Here is a 25,441-nt window from a genome sequence, read left to right on the forward strand (position 1 = left end):
TGGCACCTGGAGAGACGGCGGCAAGAGAAGACGGTAGCGGGAGAAACGGCGGCGTGAGAAGACGGCTCAGAGCTATTTTTTTAATAAGGGACTTGTCAAAAACCGGCTCTTTTTTTTCCAATTCACTGCTTTTTGAGGTGAATGGGTAGGGGTACAATGTATCCAATACCCATTTACAAAGGGAGGGGCCCGGGATCTGGGGACCCCGTTCTTAAAGTAGGGCTTCCAGATTCCAATAAGCTCCCCGCCCGCAGACCCCGACAACCACTGGCCAGGGTTGTCAGGAAGAGGCCCTTGTCCCCCTCAACATGGAGCAAGTTGCTTTGGGGGGCAGAGCCCCCCCAAAGCACCCATCCCCTTCATGTTGAGGGCATGCGGCCTTGTATGGTTCAGGAGGGGGGGCGCTCCCTCGTCCACCTTCTTTTCCTGACCTGCCAGGCTGCAAACAAGGGTTTGGTATTGATTTTGGGGGGACCCATGCCATTTTTAAAAAAAATGTTGGCATGGGGGGTCCCCTCCGAATCCATACTAGACCCGAAGGGCCTGGTATGGACCTGGGGGGGGACCCCATGCCATCTTTTTCGCAATTTTTTTTTTCTTTACATTCAGCTGTCAGCGAGGAACCCTGCTGACAGCTGATGACTCATCGGTTGTTAAGGACGCAGAGGCCGGCTTCTCAGCCCCCTGCTTAGCAACCAGCTATATACAGTGTTAAAATAAAAAACGCAAAACACATAAAAAAATCGCATCACAAACATGTCACTTGCGTTTCTGGTGCGATTCCATTGAAGTCTATTACCCACAAATCGCTGGGAAAAAAGTCCCCGACTCTTTTTCAAAAACACTCCGGCCACAAAATGCATAGTTGTGAACTTGTACCATAGGAAACCATGTTAAATGGACTGTAGTGCATTTCTGCAAACTGCACTAAAAAACGCATAGGTGTGAACCTAGGGAAGGCCACATTCACATGGAGCCGACAGCATTTATACCCCCAGAGGGGGTTTCCGGCGTCTTTGCCACTTGCATGTATTTACTATGCAGTGATCACATAGTGGTTACATGCGAGTGACAAAGATTTGGTGCGGGAGCTGGCAGTCTCCTATTGCTGTCATTGGGGTTGCCTCCCGCAGCTAATCGCTGGGATCCCCCATTGGCGTTCTTGCATGGAAATGCTTTTGGGAGCATTCACAAATGTGAGTAGTCTTAAACAAGTCCTCGCTGACCTCTGTAGCTACCAGGCACTTTGGAGATATTCATTGTAAGTCATCCTCCCAGCAATTCAGCTCATCCTGCTCCTGTTTCCAGAGAAGGCTGCATATTTACTGCTGTGATGGGAGAAGTGAGAAGTGAGCTGCTGAGTCAGTGCTGGGAGAGGGAGCAGTGAGAAGTGAGCTGCTGAGTCAGTGCTGGGAGAGGGAGCAGCGAGAAGTGAGCTGCTGTGTCAGTGCTGGGAGAGGGAGCAGCGAGAAGTGAGCTGCTGTGTCAGTGCTGGGAGAGGGAGCAGCGAGAGCTGAGCTGCTAAGTCAGTGCTGGGAGAGGGAGCAGCGAGAGCTGAGCTGCTAAGTCAGTGCTGGGAGAGGGAGCAGCGAGAGCTGAGCTGCTGAGTCAGTGCTGGGAGAGGGAGCAGCGAGAGCTGAGCTGCTGAGTCAGTGCTGGGAGAGGGAGCAGCGAGAAGTGAGCTGCTGAGTCAGTGCTGGGAGAGGGAGCAGCGAGAAGTGAGCTGCTGAGTCAGTGCTGGGAGAGGGAGCAGCGAGAAGTGAGCTGCTGTGTCAGTGCTGGGAGAGGGAGCAGCGAGAAGTGAGCTGCTGTGTCAGTGCTGGGAGAGGGAGCAGAGAGAGCTGAGCTGCTAAGTCAGTGCTGGGAGAGGGAGCAGCGAGAGCTGAGCTGCTGAGTCAGTGCTGGGAGAGGGAGCAGCGAGAGCTGAGCTGCTGAGTCAGTGCTGGGAGAGGGAACAGCGAGAAGTGAGCTGCTGAGTCAGTGCTGGGAGAGGGAGCAGCGAGAAGTGAGCTGCTGAGTCAGTGCTGGGAGAGGGAGCAGTGAGAGCTGAGCTGCTAAGTCAGTCAGTGCTGGGAGAGGGAGCAGCGAGAGCTGAGCTGCTAAGTCAGTCAGTGCTGGGAGAGGGAGCAGCGAGAGCTGAGCTGCTGAGTCAGTGCTGGGAGAGGGAGCAGCGAGAGCTGAGCTGCTGAGTCAGTGCTGGGAGAGGGGAGAGCTAAGCCACTGATGGGAGTGGGAAGCAGGGGAGCTGAAATATAGAAGGTAGATGGTTAGTACTCCGGCCTTCCAGGGCTAAGATTCTGTGTTCCTTGCTCTCTATGAAATATGCCCACATTTCCTGTATGGTTTGTGAGATTTTCCCCCCATGGTCCAAAAACATGCAAAAATGTTCAATGGGTCCAGATTTAATTGATGCCAAAACTTATGTGTGTGCTTGTATGGCTAAGGTACAGACGGTAGAATATAAGCTCCTCCTGGGCAGGTGAATGGGGCTATGTATTCAGATCCGAATTTCCATAGTAACGAATTTAAATAAATCTGAAATAACTAAACCAAATTTCGGACGAAATTAGAATTCAAATAGTTTTCTAATCCAATTTGAATAGTTTTCTAATTGAATTCGAATTTTAGAAAAGAATAAAATATAAAAATTAAAGGAATATAAAAGAATAGAATAGAATGGAAAAGAATAGAACAGAAAATAAAATAATAGAATATAATAAAGTGTAAAACAGAATAGGAAATAATAGACTATAAAAAATTGAATAGAAAATAAAGGGACAGAATAGAAAATAAAAGAATAGAATAGAACAAAATAAAGGAATAAAATTGAATATAACTATCTTCTAAAATCAAACTTCAAATAGAATAATTTCAAATTTGAATACAATAGAAAAGAATAGAATAATAAAAAAAAAAAAGAAGAATAGGAAAAAAAGAATATAACCTTCTTCCAAAATTCAAATCATATCCGCCACATTAGTCAAAGAGAATCTTATTGGATTGTAGAGACTAAGGTTTTGACACCTGAAGGGTTAAATGTCGACTTTGACCTTAGCTGCTTCATCCCTGACAAATAAATTCCACCTCTTCATTTTTCATTAATTTTATAGTAATAACTTTTTATATGGATTTTTAACATATTTTTAAGGTATAATTTTTAGTATATTTTTTTACTTTTTATTGTATTTTTTTAATGTATTTTTATTGTATTGGTAATGTGTTTGACTGTTATAGATTTTGAAGGATAGCATCGGGTGATGTTAATATTTAACCCTTTCATGACTAAGCCTATTTTTGAAATTTGGTGTTTACAAGCTAAAATCCATATTTTTTGCTAGAAAATTACTTAGAACCCCCAAACATTATATATATATTTTTAGCAGAGAATCTAGAGAATAAAATGGAGATTGTTGCAAGATTTTATATCACACGGTATTTGTGCAGTGGTGTTTTGAACGCAAATTTTTGGGAAAAGGGACACTTTCATGAATTTTAAAAAATCCAAACAGTAAAGTCACCCCATTTTTTTTGTATAATGTGAAAGATGATGTTACACCGAGTAAATAGATACCAAACATGTCACCCTTTATAATTGCACGCACTCATGGAATGGCGACAAACTATGGTACCGAAGAATTTCCATAGGTGACACTTTAAATTTTTTTTAACGGTTACCAGGTTAGAGTTAGAGGAGGTCTAGGGCTAGAATTATTGCTCTCACTCTGACGATCGCGGCGATACCTCACATGTGTGATTTGAACACCATTTACATATGCGGGCATGACTTCCGTATGCGTTTTCTTTGCCGCACGAGCTCGCGGGGACGGGGGCGCTTTTAAAAAAAAAAAAATTTCTTATTTATTTTATTTAATAATATATTTATAAATTGTGTTAAAAAAAAAATTTTGATGACTTTTATTGCTGCTCCAGCCCACCCCCAGCCGCCGGAGGCAGCCAATTGGTCACCGGGCCTCCCGATCGAACGGGAGGCCCGGTAAGAGCAGCGGGAGGGGGCGGGACGTCCCCTCCCGCTCCTCTGGTATAACAGCCAAGCAGCTTTTAGCCGCATCGGTTGTTATATTCAGATAGCCGATCGCCGGCTCTAAACAATGGTACTGGCGGCACGGTGGTGTGGTGGTAGCACTCTCACCTAGCAGTAAGAAGGGTCGCTGGTTCGAATCCCAACCACGACACTACCTGCCTGGAGTTTGCATGTTCTCCCTGTGCCTGCGTGGGTTTCCTCCGGGTACTCCGGTTTCCTCCCACACTCCAAAGACATGCTGGTAGGTTAATTGGATCCTGTCTAAAATTGTCCCTAGTATGTATGAATGTGAGTTAGGGACCTTAGATTGTAAGCTCCTTGAGGGTAGGGACTGATGTGAATGTACAATGTATATGTAAAAGCACTGTGTAAATTGACGGCGCTATATAAGTACAATAAATAAATAAAATAAAATGCCTGCAGCTGCGGGCATCATCCCGGTATAACCCTGAAATGCCGAGTACGCACATCTGCGTACGCTCGGCGAGGAGGGGTTAATATACCATTTTATGGATGTGATATTATTATTATCCACATGAGGGCAGTGTTTTAACTCTATTTGTACTCTGCTTTATTTGCATTTAGATTTTTATACACTTTCTTGCTGTGTATAAATACACGGGAAGTTTAGATTATTAATAACCAAAGCTGAGATAAGATGAAAGTCTAGAAGCTTTTTATATGGCTTGGTTTCTTTCATTGGCTGTAGAGGTGCATTCGGTGCCGCTTAGTGTGGCGTCGACCGTTGCCATAACAGCGGCGCATTTGGACTAGGCTGACGGCTTTACGTCGTGGCCCTGCCCCGCTGTGTTTGGCGTCGGTTGTTGCCATAACAGTGGCCTCCTATATATTGACTGACGAGTGACGCCGTAGCCACGCCCCGCCGAGGAAGTTCACGGGAACGTAACGCGTACGGGGGGAAGGCTGTGTATAACGTCACCCGCTGCTGCCCTTCGGAATCAGACTGACACATGCTTGTTTATGCCTGTACCTAACTGTTTACATGTGAGTAGTCCGTGTTTGGACACAATTAAAACTTTTATTAACATACAGTGAGCACTTAGATCTTTTCCTTTTATCATTTATGGTTTGGTGTCCATATTTGTTTCTGAGGAGTCTGGAAATGAGTGTGTGATCCGCTTCAACCCATTTGATATATTGGGATCTGCTTGCATGACTACCTCAGGAGTCCATGCTTTGAGGTGAGAGTAGATAAGACCTGAGGTGGAGGTGGATTTATCATCACTGGTGAAGGCTTTCTGGGACTTGTTGCCCATCAACTTTCTGGACTTTTTCGCATCACTACATTGAAAAAAATATTCTGGGACTTGTTGTTCAGCAACCTTTGGGAATTTTCGTTTGCGCTGCACTTATACTATGTTTTAACATTTACTATTTTGGATTTTTTGTGAAAATTCTATTCAGTGTTCAGCTTGCATACGAGGGGGGTTTGTTTTATAATTCTTCATTATATATATTTCTGCGCTGATTGCACCCTCTGCTTTTTTAAATTATATTTGTAGTCTGATATATTAACATGTATTTCTCTTCATTTCAGGTCTCGCTATTGACGACCCAGATCTTTTTTCTGAGGAGCGCGCATCTATGGCGCTGAACTGCACCTTTTCCTTTGCTTATGTTCAGACTACCTTCCTGGCCCCAGTGTACGTGGTGGAGTTTATTTTAGCCGTGTTAGGAAATGGTTTTGCCATATGGCTGCTAGGAGGATCCAAGAACCGTCATGCTGGAATTATCTTCTCTCTCAACCTTGCTGTGAGTGACTTGGCCTACGCCTTGTCTCTGCCTCTCCTGGTGGCATACTACTCAATGGGAAAAAAATGGATCTTTGGTGTCGCCCTTTGTAAAGTGGAACGATTTCTTTTCCATTGTAATCTTTATGGAAGCATATTCTTTATCACCTGCATCAGTGTCAACCGCTGCATCGGAGTTGTGTACCCATTTTATGCCAGGGGTAGAGTGGAGAGTAAACACGGCAAGCTGGCAAGTGTGGCAGTGTGGCTTATAGTTGCTGCAATTTCTTCTCCCGTGTTTAAATTCTCAACCTTGAAGGATGAGGGACACAAGACAGAGTGCTTAGGAACTGCACTGGACAGCCAACTAAGGTCCTACTTGCCATACAGCTTATTTCTTGCCGGCTTCGGCTGTGGCCTTCCATTTATCATCACTCTTATATCCTATACAGGCATAGCTCGAGCTGTATGGAAAAGCCATGGACTGGAATCAAGGGAAAAGAAAAAAGTGGTAACCATGGTCTGTGTGGTAGTGTTACTGTACACCATCTCTTTCCTGCCCTACCACATCCTGAGGAACCTGAACCTTGCAAGCAGAATATGGCCAAAGAATTGCAAACATTCTTCTTTTCTACATTCCGCATTTCAAGTTACACGGGGACTGGTGGCACTGAACCCTTGTATCCACCCGTTGTTGTACACTTCTGTGATGGACAATGTTCGGGCAAAACTTGGCTGCTGTAAAGGACAGGAAGAGAAACCTCCTGAGAGCATTCGACTTTAATCTTCTTGGTGATTGTACTAGACCAGTATTAAAGTACTGAGGACATTGGGAAAACTAGCAAAAGTCCAATGTATGGACATGAGCCAAATAAGAAAATGAAACCCAGACATGACGATATATGCTTAATAAGACAGAAGAATTTTTTGGAGAAAGTAACTGATTTTTGTGCAGCCACGTTTGTTTTATGTGACCAACAATCCCCAATAACTGTTTCTTCTAACATCACAAGAAATTCACCTATTGTATAAGCTTATTGCACCGCTTTAAACAGGCTCACTTAAAGAGGAGCTCCAGGCTCCCCCCAAAAAATGTAAATACTGTAGCTGCTGACTTTTAATATAAGGACACTTACCTGTCCAGAGATTAATGTCTTCACCCAAACCGATTCTTCAATAGGCTTCAGGTGCAGGCACCGGCATCGTAAGTAAGGAAAACCAGCAATGAAGGCTTGCGACTTTCACAGCTGGTTTCCTACTGCACTTGTGCGAATCACGCTGCACTTTGTGAATGGTTCTGTTGTCTTCCGGGACCTTTGATGTGTCCCAGGAGGCTTCGGGAAGGGTGGGGGGTGAACATAGTCAAAACCAGCTACCTGCTCCCCCTCAAAAGTTCCAAATGTGGCAGTGGAGGGGATGGGGGTATGCAAACAAGCAGAACTTCCCCTTTTGGGTGAACATCCCTTTTAAGTTGGCCATACATTAGGCCAGTGGGTTGAATGAAAACAAAATGACCCAATTCCCCCATCCACACACTTGATGTAAATGGAGGATTCACTCCCGCTGTGCTATTAGTGTTGCGAGAGCCTTCCCAGCTGACAGAACAACTGATGGTTTGGGTAAAAACCCAACAGGCTGGTTGTACAGAAGTTGACTGATCAGATCCCCGCTGAACCGGCCAAATTTAGATCCATGTATGGCCGTCTTTAATTGCCTAGCACCCTACCCCAACTCCACTTCCCCTGTGGTGTTACTTTTGCCTGCCAAAGTGACTTGAAAGCATCCTGTGTAAGGTAATCTTGTTGACAGAGTTACCTAGAGCTCTCATACAACATGATGGTGCTTGGGCCTGGCGTTTGCCTGCTTAAGACACCTGGCGCTGTATTATTGGCTGGTCGGGGAGAGTCATACATTTTCCATGCACAAAGTAATTGGCATTTCACATTACTCTAGCAGGCAAACGGTGATAGGTGATATGGTGGATTAATTGCTGGTGAGTATAAGTAGCAAGGGAGGGCTGCGAGTTTAAAGTGAGCCTGTTACTTTGCCTTGCAAACAAGAGGAAAATGAACATATTGTAATGTTTTATGCTTTTACAAGAATGTGCGCAAAATAAAAACAAATCTGCTTTTAAGTATCTGTTTGTACTTGGCGAAACCAAATGGTAATTTATGGTTCGACCCCTTCCAAAATCAGCAACGAAAGGCATATTTATAGTTAAAAAGTTTGACCACCTGACCATCACACTTATACGAGTTTGTGGGATGTCCGATTCCAAATCCACGGACATTAATATGAAGTTGTCCACCTATGCATCTATAACTGCCTTCACTTTACTAGGAAAGCTTTCTACAAGATTTTTGGAGAAAAAAAAAAAAAGGCCTTCCCCAAATTGTTGCCATAAGGTTAAATGTGCACAATTGTCTAAAATGTCTTCATGATGGACTGCCTGGCACCTCTGCCAAGATACAGCTTTCTCTCCTCTGGAACCAGGTATTATAGCTAAGACTTGCACCCAAGAACTAGACGACACTAGCTTAGGTGCAAACTGGAACTCTCTATTGAAAATTCACACATAATTTATACCACACAAAATCAGGAAAGAGTCTGACCACATTATCCTAAACAATGCAAACTTTAAACAGTAATATCAATACATCTAATACAGCGATTCTCAACTAGGGTTCCTCCAGAGGTTGCTAGGGGTTCCTTCAGCATTGAGCAATTTCTGCCTCTCAGATAAGTTCCCACTGACACCACTGATCTTTTTAGCTATCTGTAAGGAGGTAATTCTTCCCAATGACAACAAGTGTAAGGACCATTCTTCCCACTGACCATCACACTAATGTATCACGAGTTGTAGGTTTCAAATTTTCAGCAGGGGTTCCCTGAAACTGGGGAACTATTTCAAGGGTTCCTCTGTGTTGAAAAGGTTGAGAAAGGCTGATCTAATAGTACATCAAATGAACAACTAACAGTAACCTACTTAACTACCGGAAGGTTTTACCCTCTTAATGACCAGGCCATTTTTTGCGATATGTCACTATTACTTTAAAGTGGATGTAAATCCGAAAAAAAAAAAAAAAAAAATTTATATCATACTGTAGAGTATAAGATTTCCTATCATTTGAGCCCAGTCTTGCCACACAGAGTTAATCCATCTCTGAGCAATCCTCTTTTATTGTTCAGTGAGATAATTCTTGACAAACTGAGAAAAACTTTGTCAAATACTCCCCCTTGCTGTGAGTGACAGGTGATTTACATCTCGTGCATTAGCCTAAGACACATGCAGTGTTTTTTTTATTCCCTCCCCCACTCCTTTCTTCAGCAGCTCTGCAAGGATTGGCTGTTCCACACCTCAGTATGATTTGGCATGCTGAAGTCATGTGGTTACTTTCCTGTCTTTTCACTGGATGTTAGAGATCATAGCAGAAGTTCAGTGTTAGAAATACACAGGGGAGTGTAGAGGTGGGCGGGGAGTCTACTGACATCACAACTCCACCCACCGAGCTCAAGACAACAGACCCACCCACAGAATATGCAGTTTTTTGGGTCTAATAACAGACAGAGGGGAGACATTTGACAGGTAAAGATACATGCAGGAGGCATGTATATCCTTATAGATAACCCCCATGGCTGTAGTTTAGAAAGGATGACATTGGGTTTACATCCACTTTAACTGACAATTGCGTGGTCATGCGCCGCTGTGCCCTGTCTTTTTTTCCCCACAAATAAAGCTTTCTTTTGGTAGTATTTGATCACCTCTGCAGTTTTTATTTTTTGCGCTAGAAACTAAAAGACCTACAATTTTGAAAAAAAAAAAAAAATTCTTTTTACTTCATGCTATAAAACACATCTAATAAAAAAAAATGTAAAAATCACATTTCTTCATCAGTTTAGGCCAATATATATTCTGCTACATATTTTTGGTAAAAAAAATCCCAATAAGCGTATATTGATTGGTTTGCACAAAAGTTATAGCATCTACAAAATAGGGGATAGATTTATGGCATTTTTATTTATTTATTTATTTTTTACTAGTAATGTCAGTGATCAGCAGTTTTTAGTGGGACTGCGACATTGCAGCAGACCGATCGGACACCTGACACTTTTTTGGGAACCAGTGACATTTCTACAGTGATCAGTGCTAAAAATGTGCTCTGACACTGTATAAATGACACTGGCTGGGAAGGGGTTAAAGCGGAGTTCCGCCTTCCCCTCAAAAAATTAAGTCAGCAGCTACACATACTGTAGCTGCTGAGTTTTAATATTAGGACCACTTACCTGTCCTGGAGTCCAGCAATGTCGGCACCGCAGCTGATGTTTCCATTGGCTGTGGAGTGCTGCCGCCTCCATTGCCGGTAAGGGAACACAGCTGTGAAGCCTTTCGGGTTCTTTACAATCAGTTCGACTACAGCAGAGAAAAAATTGTACTCCCTGTAAAATCAATTTTTGGAGTCCATTCAGGGACACAGAAGGTCTATGATACTAAACCGTTGTTTTAAGCACTTTCACCAGCTGATGTCATAGCTTATTGACTATGCAGCTTCTTCAACTTTTTATCCTTGCCTGTCTTTCAGTTTAAGCTGGTACCATGACGGCTGCCCCAGGTTTTCTTGTTTCAGGGTGGCTTTCTCTTGCAGCATCCTTTACATGCAGGTACTAGAGTCATGTTTCTCTACACTGTGTACATCAATAGAAACGCACAGCCTTGTAGCTTAGGATGGCAAGGCACTCCTCATGTACCTCCCCCTTCAAGCTAGCAGGCTGGCTGGAGATTACACTATCCCTTGTTAACGTTTCCTGTAAAAGACCAGAAGATAATGGAAGCAGCAGTTTTTAAACTGCAAGTACTGAAGTTCTGTACAATTAAGATAAGGGGTTTATCCTTCATTTCATTGAAGGTCGCTCTACCTGTCTGAGATTTCCCACCTGACTCTTCGTACCCTCTGGTAACGGCACAGACTCCACTCTTCTTTTACACACTGGACTACATTGCCTCCTAACTGAACTCTAATTCTGCCTTACTAAGAATTTGAAACTGCTGTCTATACTTGCTTGTTTTATTTTTTGAAAGTGTCGCTTATTTTGTATTACGCTGCTCTGGACAAGATCAAACATTTAACCTTATCCTGTTGCCCCCTCTTGCATTGCACTCTGTCCAGGCCGGTTGTAAACCCCATCCCCCCACAAGCCTGGTTCTATCAGCTCCTAATTGAATAATTGTGAATCTTCCCCCCCACACCATCCCTGTATAAATGTAGTTCATTTCTTGGCACGGCTGGCCACTCCTTGCGCAAAGTGTCACTCCGGTGACAAGTGTTTGGCACTTGTACACGGGCACTTCCTCTAAGGCACTGCTACAAAAAAGCAAGTACAGCCATTAGTGTTCCACACCTATTTTATAGGAAGTTCCCCTTCATCCTCTAACGTTCCTCAGCCGTCCTTCTATTACCATCTCCCCACCCTCCAACATGCTCACACTAATCTTTGCTATAATGTCCTCTCTCCTCAAACTTTGCTATAATGTCCTCTCTCCTCAAACTCTAATTTCTTTACCCCCCACCCCCAGCCAGCCCGAAACCTGTACATATCTCCCTCTCTTCTGCCCACTCAATATTATGGCACTTGTCACCTCCTGCTCATTCTAAGCCCACACAGTATCACCACTTCCACTCCAGCGTCTGTCCTCCTATAAACCTCACTCTCGCCTTACCACCCTCCTACTACTCCTAACGTCTGGGGACATCGCACCAAACCCCGGCCCTCCCACACCCAAAAATGGCTGTCTACCTCCTCCAACAGTAGTCGTAACTCCCACCTCATCCCAATTCCCCTGATTCCACAAGTCAGCCCCCCTCTTTCATGTGCCCTCTGGAATGCCCGCTCAGTCTTCAACAAACTAGCTTCTGTCAATTACCTTTTCCTCTTCAAACCCCTTAATCTATTTGCTATTACCGAAACCTGCCTCCAGGAATTCAACACTACAGTACCTCTCCAGCTGCCTTGTCCCACAGTGGCCTCCTCTGGACTCACTCCACCAGACCCAGTGGACGAAAAGGAGGTGGCATCAGACTTCTCCTCTCCCCACAATGCACCTTCCAGGTTCTTCCCACAACTTCCTCTCTTTCGAAGAGCACTGCATTCATCTTTTCTCTCCAGCTTGTCTGAGGGTCGCAGTCATTTATCGGCCACCTGGACCAGTGTCACGCTTTCTGGATGACTTCTCTACATGGCTACCCTATTTTCTCTCCTCTGAAGTACCTGCCATCATCCTAGGTGACTAACATTTCAATCAACGTTAATACTGCAACCACTTCTCAACCTAACCTCCTCTTTTAACTTAACACAATGGACACAAACCACCACAACTCCAATGGCAATACTCTCGACCTCATATTCTCTCATCACTGCACTCCCTGCAACCTAAAACCCCCCTTCCTCTCTGATCACAACCTTATCAGTTTCACACTCCTTGTCTCCTACCTCCCATGCTCCCAACCTACAAACCACTACCCGCAGAAACCTTTGCAACCTCAACCCTTCTCTTCTTCATTCTGCTACTGATGGCCTTTACGACAAAATCGCACCCCTGTCCTGCACAGACCTAACCACTTCCATCTACAACAACAAGCTGTCATCCTCCCTAGACGTACTTGCTCCTCTTTCTACATGCAGAACCAGGCCCCATCTGCCACAACCCTGGCAAACAGATGACACCAGAAGTCTCAAGAGATGCAGCTGTGCTCTTGAGCGAGTATGGCCTAAATCTAAATCCCTACAAGACTTTACCCTCTACGAATCTGCCCTTCTCAAATACAATTCCTGCCTCCACACTGCTAAACAAACCTACTACAACACTCTCATCAAAACCCTCTCATCCAAACCTCGTCAACTCTTTTCTACCCTTAATTCCTTACTTCACCCCCACCTACTAACCTGCTTACTGCTCAACAGATTGCCAACCATTTCAAAAGCAAAATCGACAATTCGCGGGGAGATATCCAGCATTCAACTTTCTCCCCTACCCAACACATTAGGTCAAACAGCGCACTCAATATTCTCCTCCTTCTGCCCAGTTATCACCGATGAAGTTGATAAACTCCTCTCCATGGCCCACCTCACCACCTGTTCCATGGAGCCTCACAATTACTGCGACTACCTTCCCGCTCTATCCTAAACTCCCTAACCCACATCTTCAACCTCTGCCTCTCCTCCGGCACCTTTCCCTCACATGCACTGGTTACCCCCATACTTAAAAAACCCTCACTAGACCCCACCTGTTTGAATAACTTAAGACCCATCTCCCTGCTCCCGTTTGCCTCCAAGCTCATCGAAAGCCTTGTCCATGACCGAATGAATCGCTACCTCACGGACAACAACCTTCAGTCCGCCTTCCATCCACAACAGTCCATTAAAACTGCCCTACTAAGAGAACAATGGCCATTACTCCATACTCATACTCTTAGACCTCTCCGCTGCCTTCGACACAGTTGACCACCTGCTCCTCCTGAGCAAACTACACTACCTTGGCCTCCGAGATTCTGCTTTATCCTGGTTCTCCTCCTACCTATCTCAGTGTCACTTACAACTCCATCTCCTCTTCCTCTTTCTGTTGGGGTACCCCAAGGCTCCTTCCTTGGGCCCCTCCTATTCTCACTCTATACCGCTTCCTTGGGCCAGTTGATAACCTCCCATGGCTTCCAATACCACCTCTATGCCGATAACACCCAGATCTATCTCTCCACTCCTCAACGCACCCCCTCAATATATATCGGTATGGATGTCACATCACTTTCTCAAACTCAATCTTTCTAAAACTGAGCTTGTTATATTTCCTCCTTCCCAGTCCCCCCCCATGACTTTACTATTAAGATCAACAGCACAACCATTGGTCCCTCCACACATGCCAGGGTGCTGGGTGTAATCCGTGACTCTGACCTCTCCTTCAGCCCCCACATCCAATCACTGGCTACATCCTGCCGCCTTAACCTCCGCAACATCTCCAGAACTCGATCCTTCCTGACTAATGACACCACAAAGCAACTTATTCACTCCTTGATTATTTCCTGCCTTGACTACTGGACTACTGCAACTCTCTCCTTAATGGCCTACCCTTACCCAGGCTATCCCCCCTTCAGTCTATTATGAATGCTGCTGCTAGACTAATACACCTCACTAACTGATCCATGACTGCTGCTCCTTCTCTGCCAATCCCTTCACTGGCTTCCCCTACCCCACCGTATAAAATTAAAAATGCTAACCAGGACATACAAGGCCATCCATAACATCACCCCCAACTACATGACCAACCTCATCTGCAGACATTGCCCAAATCGTCCCCTCTGCTCCTCCCAGGACCTCTTGCTCTCTACCTCCCTTGTTACCTCATCCTATGCTTGCCTTCAGGACTTCTCCAGAGCCTCTCCTGTCCTCTGGAACTCCCTACCCCGGGATGTCCGATCAGCCTCTAACCTGTCCACCTTTAGGAGATCCCTGAAAACTCACTTATTCAGGGAAGTCTATCCCACACCCACCTAACAACTGTCCCTAAGCCACCCCCATCAAATTCCCTGCATCTATTACCTTTTGTACCACCACGTCCTCCCTTTAGAATGTAAGCTCTATGAGCAGGGCCCTCATGCCCTTCTGTATTGAACTGTACTGTAATTGTGCTGTCCCCCCTCTACATTGTAAAGCGCTGCATAAACTGTTGGCGCTATATAAATCGTGTATAATAAGTATAATAATTTTAGGATAGTGGATGGAGTCATGCAAACATTATTTGCTCCTGGGGCTAACTGCATGTCAAGGGCTACTGGCTAATTGTACAAATACAACCCAATATTATAGAACCTTTAATTTCAAACAGCATACAGCTGTTTCAGACTTGTTGGTCATTATAAGTGTAGTGGATGAAAAAACATGGAGTATAGCTTGGGGAACAACTAAAAAGTATAAAACGGCAGTGCCCAACTTCCCTTCTCTCCTTTGAAGCACGCTTTCTATTACAAAACAAAAGCTGCACATTATGGCTGCACCAGCAGGAAGGAAGCTGTGCCCGGCTTTGCTTTCAAAACCACTCACTGTAGTTGTGGTCTATCTGTGCTGATGACTGTATTACTGCCTTAGCCATTTAATCTAGTTTACTGAAGCAGTAAAAAGCAGAAGTAAAATGTGTTTCTTAAAATAAATCTAGTCTTTAATGTGCAAATATTTTATTAGCATCAAGCAGACATAAGAAATAGTTTCCATCCTCTGTTCATACGATGCCCCGCTCGGCTCAGTTGGTTGAGGGTCTGTGATGAAAGGAAAAAAAAACAAAAAACCACATGAAAGATAAACTATTATGGTTAATGGTCAATTGTAGTTTTCATAAATTGGGGTTCTAATAAGAAGGCCCAACACAATAAAAGGCTCTATTAAAAATACAAACCTGGCTAACTTGTTTCAGGCACAGGAGACTAAAAGGGAAGGGGATTAAAGTGTAACTAAACCCAACAATGTAATATTCTGCAGCTTACCATGGTGGCGTCTGCATTCGTTTTCTTTTAACAACCTTTACGGCCCTTTCATTTCACCTGGTAAACCTGACAGTAACACACATCCTGTCCCAGGGTGACAATGCTAAGCCACAGTACTGTATCTATGGAGAAGCATGGTCGCCCTAGCACAGGAAGTGTCAGGACTACAGAACACCTTCCACGCTTCACTTCTCTAGTACAGAGCCTTGAAAAAGTATTTATCCCCCTTGAAATTTTCAAGGAAGGAGATATATTTGCTAATGTATCATTTTTTGGGGCCTTGTTTTTACTTTACCAGATGGATGCAATGCTAATATAACCATAATACATTGCATATCTGATTTGGGGAACTGTTGGTGATTTACACAAACATAGTGTACATCAATGGTGTATTGTAAACATTTGGCAAAAGATTCTCTACTCATGCATATACATACAGTTCCTTGAAAAAGCATTCGTACCCCTTGAAATTTTCCACATCTTTTCATGTTACAACCAAAAATGTAAATGTATTTTATTGGGATTTTATGTGATAGACCAACACAAAGCGGCACATAATTGTGAAGTGGATGAAAAATGATAAATGACAAATATCTGAAATGTGTGGCGTGAATTTGTATTCAGCTCTCTTTACTCTGATACCCCTAAAATCTAGTTAATCCAATTGCCTTCAGAAGTCAGCTAATTAGTAAATAGAGTCCACCTGTGTGTAATTTAATCTCAGCTGTTCTGTGAAGCCCTCAGAAGTTTGTTAGAGAACCTAATTGAACAAACACAGCATCATGAAGGCCAAGGAACACATCAGACAGGTCAGGGATAAAGTTGTGAAGAAGTGTAAAGCAGGGTTAGGTTATAAAAAAAATATCCCAAGCTTTGAACGTCTCATGGAGCACTGTTCAATCCATCATCAGAAAATGGAAAGAGTATGGCACAACTGCAAACCTACCAAGACATGGCCGTGTTCACCTAAACTGACAGGCCGGGCAAGGAGAACATTAATCAGAGAAGCAGACAAGAGGCCCATGGTAACTCTGGAGGATCTGCAGAGATCCACAGCTCAGGTGGGGGAATCTGTTCACAGGACAACTATTAGTCGTGCTCTCCACAAATCTGGGCTTTATGGAAGAGTGGCAAGAAAAAAGCCATTGTTGAAAGAAAGCCATAAAAAGTCCCATTTGCAGGTTTGTGAGAAGCCATGTGGGGAACACAGCAAACATGTAGAAGAAGGTGCTCTGGTCAGATGAGACAAAAATTGAACTTTTTGGCCTAAAAACAAAACGCTATGTGTGGCGGAAAACTAACACTGCACATCACCCTGAACACACCATCCCCACCATGAAACATGGTGGTTGCAGCATCATGTTGTGGGGATGCTTTTCTTCAACAGGGACAGGGAAGCTAGTCAGAGACATACTCAAAAATGTCACTCTAGATGTGCAAAGCTGGTAGAGACATCCCCAAAAAGACTTGCAGCCATAATTGCAGCGAAAGGTAGTTTGAAAAAGTATTGACTCAGGGGGACTGAATACAAATGTACGTCACACTTTTCACATCTTTGTAAAACATTTTGAAATCCATTTATCATTTTCCTTTCACTTCACAATTATGTGCCACTTTGTGTTGGTCTATTACATAAAATCCCAATAAAATACATTTACGTTTTTGGTTGTAACATGACAAAATGTGGAAAATTTCAAGGGCTATGAATACTTTTTCAAGGCGCTGTCTATAGTAAATAGCTTGGGAAAGCCGATAATATTGTTAGAGATGTAATTTCGGGACACACATGAAGATTCTATTAGAAACACTTCCTAGGGTGACAACACTTGTCAGCACTATCACATCTAGGGACTGGTAAGATGGAGCACACTACTCCTGCTTAGGTTTAGATAAGATGCCTTTGGCCCCGGCATCCTAACTGTGGGCAGCCGGCTGTGACTTCTTGCGGCTTCACAGCTGGCTGTCCACTGCACATGCGTGAGCTGCGCTTTGTGAATGGTCACTCAGACCTGCGATGAGTACCTGAGGGCTGTGGGGGGTGGGTGGATTGCTGGAGGGAGAACTTTCACTCGAATCACTTAGGGGACCCGAACGGAAGTGTGATCGGGTCTGTGTCAGGAGGAGGAAGAGAGGTACTTCCCCCTGTTTGGGTGAAGTTCTGCTTTAATGACAAGTCTCTGATCTAGGACAAGTATATTGATAAGTGTCAAAAAAGTTTTAGAACTCATTATTATTACTTACAGAATGCTCGTTCCAGGACTGTGACAAAACGAATTGGACACAGCCGGGCATCTAGTTTTTTTTTTTTTAAGGAGTCCTGCAATGGCAGCCCCTCAGAAAGTCTATCATTACAGTAAATTATTATTATGATACAGAATCAGTATCACTTTAAAAAATTTGCGCAACAGGAATCAAAGCAATATTGTGAAATGTGCTCTGGGAAGCTCAGACTTGTGTTGCCAGCAAACACTGGGATGAATTTACTTAAGGCAAATAGACTGAGCACTTTGCAAGTGCAGTTGCTCCAGAGCTTAGTAAATGAGGGGAAGCTCTGGTGACTTTCATCATCCAATTGTGTGCAAGGAAAAATGCTGTTTTTTTCATTTCCTCGCTCGCGATTAGGTGTTCTTTGTAAAGTGAAGCTTTACCTCATTTACTATGCTCAGGGGCAATTGCACTTGTAAAGTGCACAGTCTATTTGCCTTTAGTCAAGCCCAATGTCTTTCCTATTCATCCCATTTTTCATATCTTTATTATTATATACATATGGCATGTATTACTATATTCTCAAGACAAGAGTTGTTAAATCCTATTTAAAATTTTTGCTCACTGCCCATGCAGGAGACCTAAAGATGCTAACCGATTGACTGTCCTGCTGATCTAATTCCATTTATGACTCCCAATAAAGTGAAGATGAGAGAAAGCGGAGAAACACACAAAAACCAACAAGAACATACTTGGCCCATTCCACATTCAGAATAAGGTGATCATAACCAAAGCCAGAAACGCCAGCGATGGCCCGAGCGGCATCTTCTCTGCGGTGGAAGCTGATGAAGGCAAATCCCTGGGGGGAGAAGAGAATGATATTAATGTATCAGAAAGGAGCATTACTCCAAGCTTACAACATCTCCATGTTCCATTACATTTACCTACACTGCAAGAGCACAGATCTTATTGGTTGCTATGGGCAACAGGAATAGTTTTTCCTTTGGAGAACGTGTATGCTAAGAGCAGGCTAAAGATAGTAAATCGTGGTTGGATGTGTAGACATTGTGGTGGCCATAAATTTTAAAGAAACCTTCCACACTCCAATGACATCAGCCTTCACCAAAATGTATTGTTTTAGGACAATATCAAAGGAAGTCCAACTGACACGATTTACCTAGAAAGTGCTTAAAGAGGAACTTCAACACCCTTTCCCACTTTTTTTTTTCTTCCCCATCCCCTTTGTTAGGTTGTGCTTCATATACCCAGCAAATCCAGTGTTGATCTCTTGTGACCTGCTGTGCCATAGCACAAGTCCTGGGGCCATCTTCCTTTCTTTGCCATCAGGAGCGTCCCCCCCCCGAAATGGTGCAAGGTCCTTCCTTCTCTAGCCCTGTGCATTCCTAAGCTCAGTCCAGAGATATCTGATGTGGACATCCCAGAAGGCTACAGGAGCAGGGTGATATTGTTGCCTAGGCAGGAACAGAAACAAAGGGTGGGGTGGACCATAAAAAAAAAGGGGGGGGGGGGTCACCTTTCTTAGGTCAACCACTTGACCTCCAGAAGATTCTTTCCCTCCTGACCAGTTCATTTTTTGCGATACAGCACTGCGTCTCTGACAATTGTGCAGTCATGCAACACTGTACCCAAATAATTTTTTTCCCACAATGTATTGTGTTTTTGTTAAAAAAAAAAAAAATAAATCACAATAAGCGTATATTGATTGGTTTACGCAAACGTTATAGCGTCTACAAACTATGGTAAATATTTATGGAAATTGTATTTTTTTATACTAGTAATGCCGGAGATCAGTGACTTATAGCGGGACTGCGATATTGCGGCAGACAATCAGATACTGACACTTTGTGGGAACCAGTGACCCCAATACAGTGATAAGTGCTAAAAATATGCACTGTCGCTGTACTAATGACACTGGCTGGGAAAGAGTTAAACATCTAGGACGATCAAAGGGTTAACTGTGTGCCTAACCAGTGTTCATGTGTACTGCATTAGGTGCTAATTTTACTAAGGCAAGAGATGGATTTTGTTCCCTGCTTTGCAGGAGCACAAAATCTATCCCTTCCCCTCTGTCAGAAGTGAGATCTGCCTTGTTTACATACGCAGATCCTCGTTCTGTGTATTTTACCAACAATCGGCAGGTGCTAGAGGACATCCATTGCTGGCACCCACAGATCAGCTTCTACTGTGAATCACAGCAGAAGTGGCGCATCCCCTGCAGGCGAAGTGGGAAGAATCATGGATATATATATATATTTGATTCTGCATTGGAAAGCCGCCCTGTAGCAGTAAAACTGCTATGGGGCAGATGGCAAGTGGTTAAGGAGGGGGAGGATTACTAAGATGTAAAAGAGTATTTGGGAGTCAGGGTCCACTTAATTATAGAGAACTCTATGATTCAAGGCCTTTCTGGGTGAAACATGTCAGGAGCTATGCTTGGTCTGCGCAGACTTCCTGTGACCTTGTCTTGGAACAATATCGTTTGGTGAAGGCTGAAGTCATTGGAGTGTTGACCGTTTCTTTATTCCACGTGGGAAAGGCTGAGGGGCTCCACTGGCCTGCACAAGCAAACTGCAGGTTTATGAGCAGTGGCTTCCTCTGGTAAAGTGGCCACAAATCTCAGCTAAAACAACGCACGAGGGGCAGCTGATGACTACAGAACATTCCATAAGGGATTGGTTACCTTGGATTGCCCGGTAGTCTTGTCTTTAGCCAGGTAGATTCTAGAGATAGATCCAAATGGTCTGAAGAGCTCCTGCAGGTCAGTTTCCCGGGTATCTTCAGATAAGTTGGTGACACGGATGGTAGCATTGTCATCAGCTGCAGAAAAGATATAGAAGAGCAGATGGTTACAGAAGAAGCACTCAAAACTGTCCCCACAACAAAATCTGGTTTTAGGATCCCCATAACTCCAAGAGCCATTCACATGTGAAAGAACGTGAGCCATCTGTGACCATGCCTTTTTAGCAGAGATGCACAGAAATTTCGGTGGCTGAAACATATTGTCCGAAAATTGCAAAAAAGGTGCCGATAATGGCACCGAACACGTATGCAATTTTACCATGATTTTGGTGCAATTTTGCCGCAATTTTACTGTGCTTACGGTGTGTTTTTTCCATAGGTCATGTGACTCAAAAAACGCACCAAAAAGGCAACAGAGGTGCGTTATTGATACATTCTTGTGTTTTCAATGCATTTCAGCAGGGAGGTGCTTTTTTTTTTAACTGACCAAAAATGCACCAAGCAAGATTTTTAACAACACAAGGAAACGCAATGGACCAGTGTGAAGACATACATAGAATTTAAAAGGGATTCATTTTTCTTGAGCTTTTTTTGCGCTTATGGCCAACAATAAATTCATATTCATGATATTACCGTATTTATCGGCGTATAACACGCACTTTTTTCCCCTTAAAATCAGGGGAAAATCGCAGGTGCGTGTTATACGCCGATCCCCTGTGATCCCGAGCTGTCACATCTTCAAAATCGCCGGCCGCGATTTGAAAATGGCGCCGAAATACACAGAGCCGGTCCTCGGCTCTTCCCGGCGGCTCTCGTTCATTTTCGGCTCCACTCGTAGTCCCGAGCGGAGCTATCCGAACCTACTCGGCTAGGTTCGGATAGCTCCGCTCGGGACTACGAGTGGAGCCGAAAGTGAACAAGAGCCGTCGGGAAGAGCCGAGGACCGGCTCTGTGTATTTCGGCGCCATTTTCAAATTGTGGTCGGCGATTTTGAAGCCCAGGATGGCAGGGATAGAGGATCGAAGGCTCCACTGGGGAAGGCTGCACTGGGGAAGGCTGCACTGGGGAAGGCTGCACTGGGGAAGGCTGCACTGGGGAAGGCTGCACTGACAAGGCTGCACTGACAAGGCTGCACTGACAAGGCTGCACTGACAAGGCTGCACTGACAAGGCTGCACTGACAAGGCTGCACTGACAAGGCTGCACTGGGGCAAGGCTGCACTGAGAAGGCTGCAATGATGGGCATTTAAATGTAAGTTTTTTTCCCTTCAACTTCCCTCCTAAAAGTTTTTTTTTCCTTAAAATTCCCTCCTAAATTGGGGTGCGTGTTATACGCCGATAAATACAGTAATTAAAAAGTCGTATAGAATACAATTTTATATAAATATATTTAAAAAAAAAAACAAACTCATTTTCAGTTTTTGCAAAAGGGCATCCTGCATTTTCGGTATCAAAATTTCCATTCGGTAGACCTCTACTTTTTAGCATAGAACAGCTAAAAGGAGGGTGGCTACAGACACAATTCCAAGGATCTTAACCAAAACCAAGGAAACTGGTCAAGAGAGAAATAGGACAGCTGAAGAATTGGTTCTGAAAACGCTAGCTGACTGGCTGTATCGCTGACCACTGGCTTCTATACTTGAAGTTACTGTACCCAAAAAAGTATGCAGATCAGAAAAGATCAAGTCTTTGTCAACATGCTTGTTAACTCAAAAGTACTGAAGCAGCATGGTCAGTATGACAGCCGGGCTGCTAGCTTTTTTGGAGAGCGTTCAGCAACCAATACAACCAAGCGAGGTATGTGAGAATTTCAATTGGTGTTATACTGGTCCAACACACTAACCGCAGATCAGAGACTCACAACTTTCATTCATTCATTAGTGCATTATCGTGCACTGCGCTAGTGTGCCATTCACAATAATAGTATGCAATAGTGCGCATTACCCACTGTGCACTGGAATGAGTGGACCCTGAACTGAAGCAAAGAAAAATTGGGCCTCCTGTCCTGTCAGACAGGGCTCTGTAAATCTGAGGACTGGACAGACACACATAAAAATCCTTGGGCAGTTTGTTACTATGACTATTTTAGTCATTTCTATAGCATAAATATGGAAAATGTTAAGACCATATGTTGTTTAAAAGCTAATAAGCTCATTATGGAACATTTTAGGACCACGTATTGTTTAGAAGCTGCTATTCCCATATTCATATGCTAATGAACCAGTCAGACTGGTTCATGATGCTCAGGACAGGAAATTATGCTACAGGAAGTATTTGGAGGGGAAAGAATGGACAAAGCCATGTGCTGAAGAACAAAGGACCTGGTAGCTCTGCAGGGCTCGACGAAAAAAAGAAGCAGTCTGGGAGATCCTGGCAGTTAAAATATTTACCCTATATAGAGATCATCTGAGTATTTAGTTGTCTGCCTAAAGTTCAGCTTTCCAGTTCAGTAGTAGAGTGATCTAGCGAATCCTCTCACTGCCATTGGTGGGTTTCTGAAGATAAATTGGCCGTTGCTATACTGAAACTTTTTTATGTCACATCAGCAGAATATTTGAATTGGATGAACTGTGATCTTCTTTTCAAACTTATTTTATAACTTGGCAGAACAGTGTGTTTAAAGCGGTAGCAAACCGCAACAAAAAAATCTCTCCCTGCAAATTGCACCACATACTAGCACATTCTGAAAGACTAACCTGAAAACGAAGCCCTCCAGCGGCATGCTGACACCTTTTACAGGGCTTCTGTCTTCACCCAGTCTTCCTTCTGGTTCACGGGCTGCGGCCGCTTAATTGGCCAACGCGAAGCATGCGCGTGGGTGTCACGGCTGTGGCCCGGCTCTCTCTATGGACAGCACGCTGTCCATTGACAGCGCAGTGTGCATGCACCGGTGACATCACCTATGCTGCTAAAGTAAATATCTCCCAAACGGTGCACAATTAGGAGATATTTACTGTACCTACAGGTAAGCTTTATCATAGGCTTTTATGCAGGTATAAAAAGTAAAAGATAAAAAATGCCATTACTCAACATGGCGCCCACACGAGGCTCACCTCAGACAGCAGGCCCTGAGGCGGGGGCCAGCTCATCCCCAACAACGGGTGCAGTAATTCTTACGCCCCACTCACAACCCAGTCTCCAGGATCTTCACTCTGTGGCCATGGACATTAAAAACACCCTTACGGCGGCTCTAACGGCCGCAATCACGGACCTTAAAATTGACATACAAGCCATTGCAGGCAGAGTACAAGAGGTAGAGAAGACGACTAATACTCATTCCACTGTAATCCGCCGTACGTGTCAGGTTCTTGACACACACACATTACAACTACGGGACATGAACCGACACGTGGAGGATTTGGATAATCGCGGCAGACGCCATAATCTCCGAATACGAGGCCTGCCGGAATCTATTGAGGCAGACAGGCTAACGGCTGAAGTGATCTGTTTCTTCAACAGCCTTCTAGATAAACCCCCCACTACACCGATAGGTATGGAACGTATCCATCGTGCCCTACGCCCAAGGGGAAGAGACGCGGACCCACCTAGGGACGTGATTTGCCATATCATCGATTATCAATTGAAAGAAGAGCTCCTGCGTAAGGCTCGAAGCACCACAAAGCTGACACATAATGGCGCTGACATTCGCCTTTTTCAGGACCTTTCCACAACAACACTGCAGCGTCGCAGGGAACTGCGCCCCCTGCTGGATGTGCTCCGGACCAAGGGAATTCCATACAGGTGGAAGTTTCCCTTCTGCCTGTCAGCCTCGTCGCAGGGAAGAACCGCTCTGCTAAGAGTGCCGGAGGATCTCCGCTACTTTTGCGATACCCTAGACATACCCTTCACGGAGGTCCCCGAATGGTATGCGGAATTCCGCCCACCGACTCCCAGAAAGATGCCACCGGACGAGCCAATGGAAACTCAACAACACCACTACAGGAGGCACCGCTCCCCATCGGAATCTAGAAGCCGCCCGCCAGCACCAGGCACCGAGAACGGCTCCAGCCCGCTGAACGCTCCGCAACCCAGGAGAGCCCGCCGAGACCGCCACTGACGGAAACAGCTCCAGCACCCTGCTCTTTACTGTCATTCGTTCCTGTGGTTTCCTCAGACGATCGTCATGCTCTTCCATGCAGACCACGTCTACTGTACAGCTCTCTCCCACTAGCTCAACCTGTGTTTCTGGTAGGTGAAACTGTCGCTTCCCTCCTACTCAGGTCATCGAGAAAAGAAGAGCTTGTGTACTATAACACTACGCACCATAGACACTGGAAAACTATAGCAGCGGTCCGAATCCTTTCTCCATCAAGAGCGGTGACAATCACGTAGATAGGGTCTGTCACCTACGTTTAACCTACTCTGACTTTGATGAACCTATGCTGGCTACCCCCGTATCCTTTCCAGAGCTGGTAATGTACCCACCCTGTTTTAATAAGGGAAGGAGGACACGATCCCAATATGTACTCTATAGATCCCTTATACTGCTTTCTTGGTGCTCATATAAGTATTAGTTAGCCTATGTTTATTATGCACTAAATAAGTATGCCTTCGCTTTCCCCATGCTATATGTGCTATAGTCCTGACGCAACGAGGGCGGTGGGGGCAGTGATCCTCGGGAGTATACTGGGCTACCATGATTGTCTAGTAACCACGCATAAGTGAACAGTAACTGACAATCCAAACATCTACGCTCGCTTAGAGCACATAGAATACTGCACAATTCGATGAGACTAGTGCAGCTTTTGTCAGACACATGGCTCCTATTTCACAAAACTAACCGTCCAACTGACACACTTACCCCATCTCCAAACCAGACTATCACTTTCCGTATTTGATATTAGGGGGGGTTTGCTCCGGTGGATCACTGTCCTCATCGTACCCACTGTCTATTTTACTATATATGGAGATCGCAGTATTCATACTTCAGTGTTAGAAATTTACCAATGCACCACGGGTTAAATACAGACACTCTCATACTGCCATTAGTTTGCCCTCATCTATTCGACAACCACGTACGCTGGGGAGTACTATACGTGTACCACAATGATCATAATGACCATATTTAACGGCACCCCTTCGCTACGCTTTGAGATACACAGCCTGTAGAAAGGAGTGTAACAACACCCATGTCTCTGACACTCCCAATATGAGCTCTAG

The 25,441-nt window shown here is 44.5% G+C and overlaps 2 protein-coding genes across 4 annotated transcripts in view; one reads left to right on the forward strand and one right to left on the reverse strand.

Annotated features, from left to right (window-relative positions):
• The window catches only part of P2RY11 (purinergic receptor P2Y11), a 142,978-nt gene extending 135,051 nt beyond the window's left edge, over positions 1-7,927 (forward strand). For all 3 annotated transcript variants that reach the window (XM_073622543.1, XM_073622542.1, XM_073622544.1), the window contains one exon: positions 5,601-7,927. In XM_073622543.1, the coding sequence (XP_073478644.1) occupies positions 5,601-6,577 (977 nt within the window). In that variant the 3' untranslated portion in view covers positions 6,578-7,927. The remainder of the gene's footprint in view (positions 1-5,600) is intronic.
• A 7,046-nt stretch (positions 7,928-14,973) lies between these two features.
• EIF3G (eukaryotic translation initiation factor 3 subunit G) overlaps positions 14,974-25,441 on the reverse strand; it is a 34,345-nt gene continuing 23,877 nt past the window's right edge. The window contains exons 8-10 of the mRNA XM_073622545.1: positions 20,224-20,360; positions 18,275-18,381; positions 14,974-15,092 (exon numbers count right to left, since the gene is read on the reverse strand). Of these exons, the coding sequence (XP_073478646.1) occupies positions 15,077-15,092; positions 18,275-18,381; positions 20,224-20,360 (260 nt within the window). The 3' untranslated portion in view covers positions 14,974-15,076. The remainder of the gene's footprint in view (positions 15,093-18,274; positions 18,382-20,223; positions 20,361-25,441) is intronic.

Source organism: Aquarana catesbeiana, linkage group LG03, assembly GCF_042186555.1.
Source record: "Aquarana catesbeiana isolate 2022-GZ linkage group LG03, ASM4218655v1, whole genome shotgun sequence".
NCBI classification, from domain to species: Eukaryota; Metazoa; Chordata; class Amphibia; order Anura; family Ranidae; genus Aquarana; species Aquarana catesbeiana.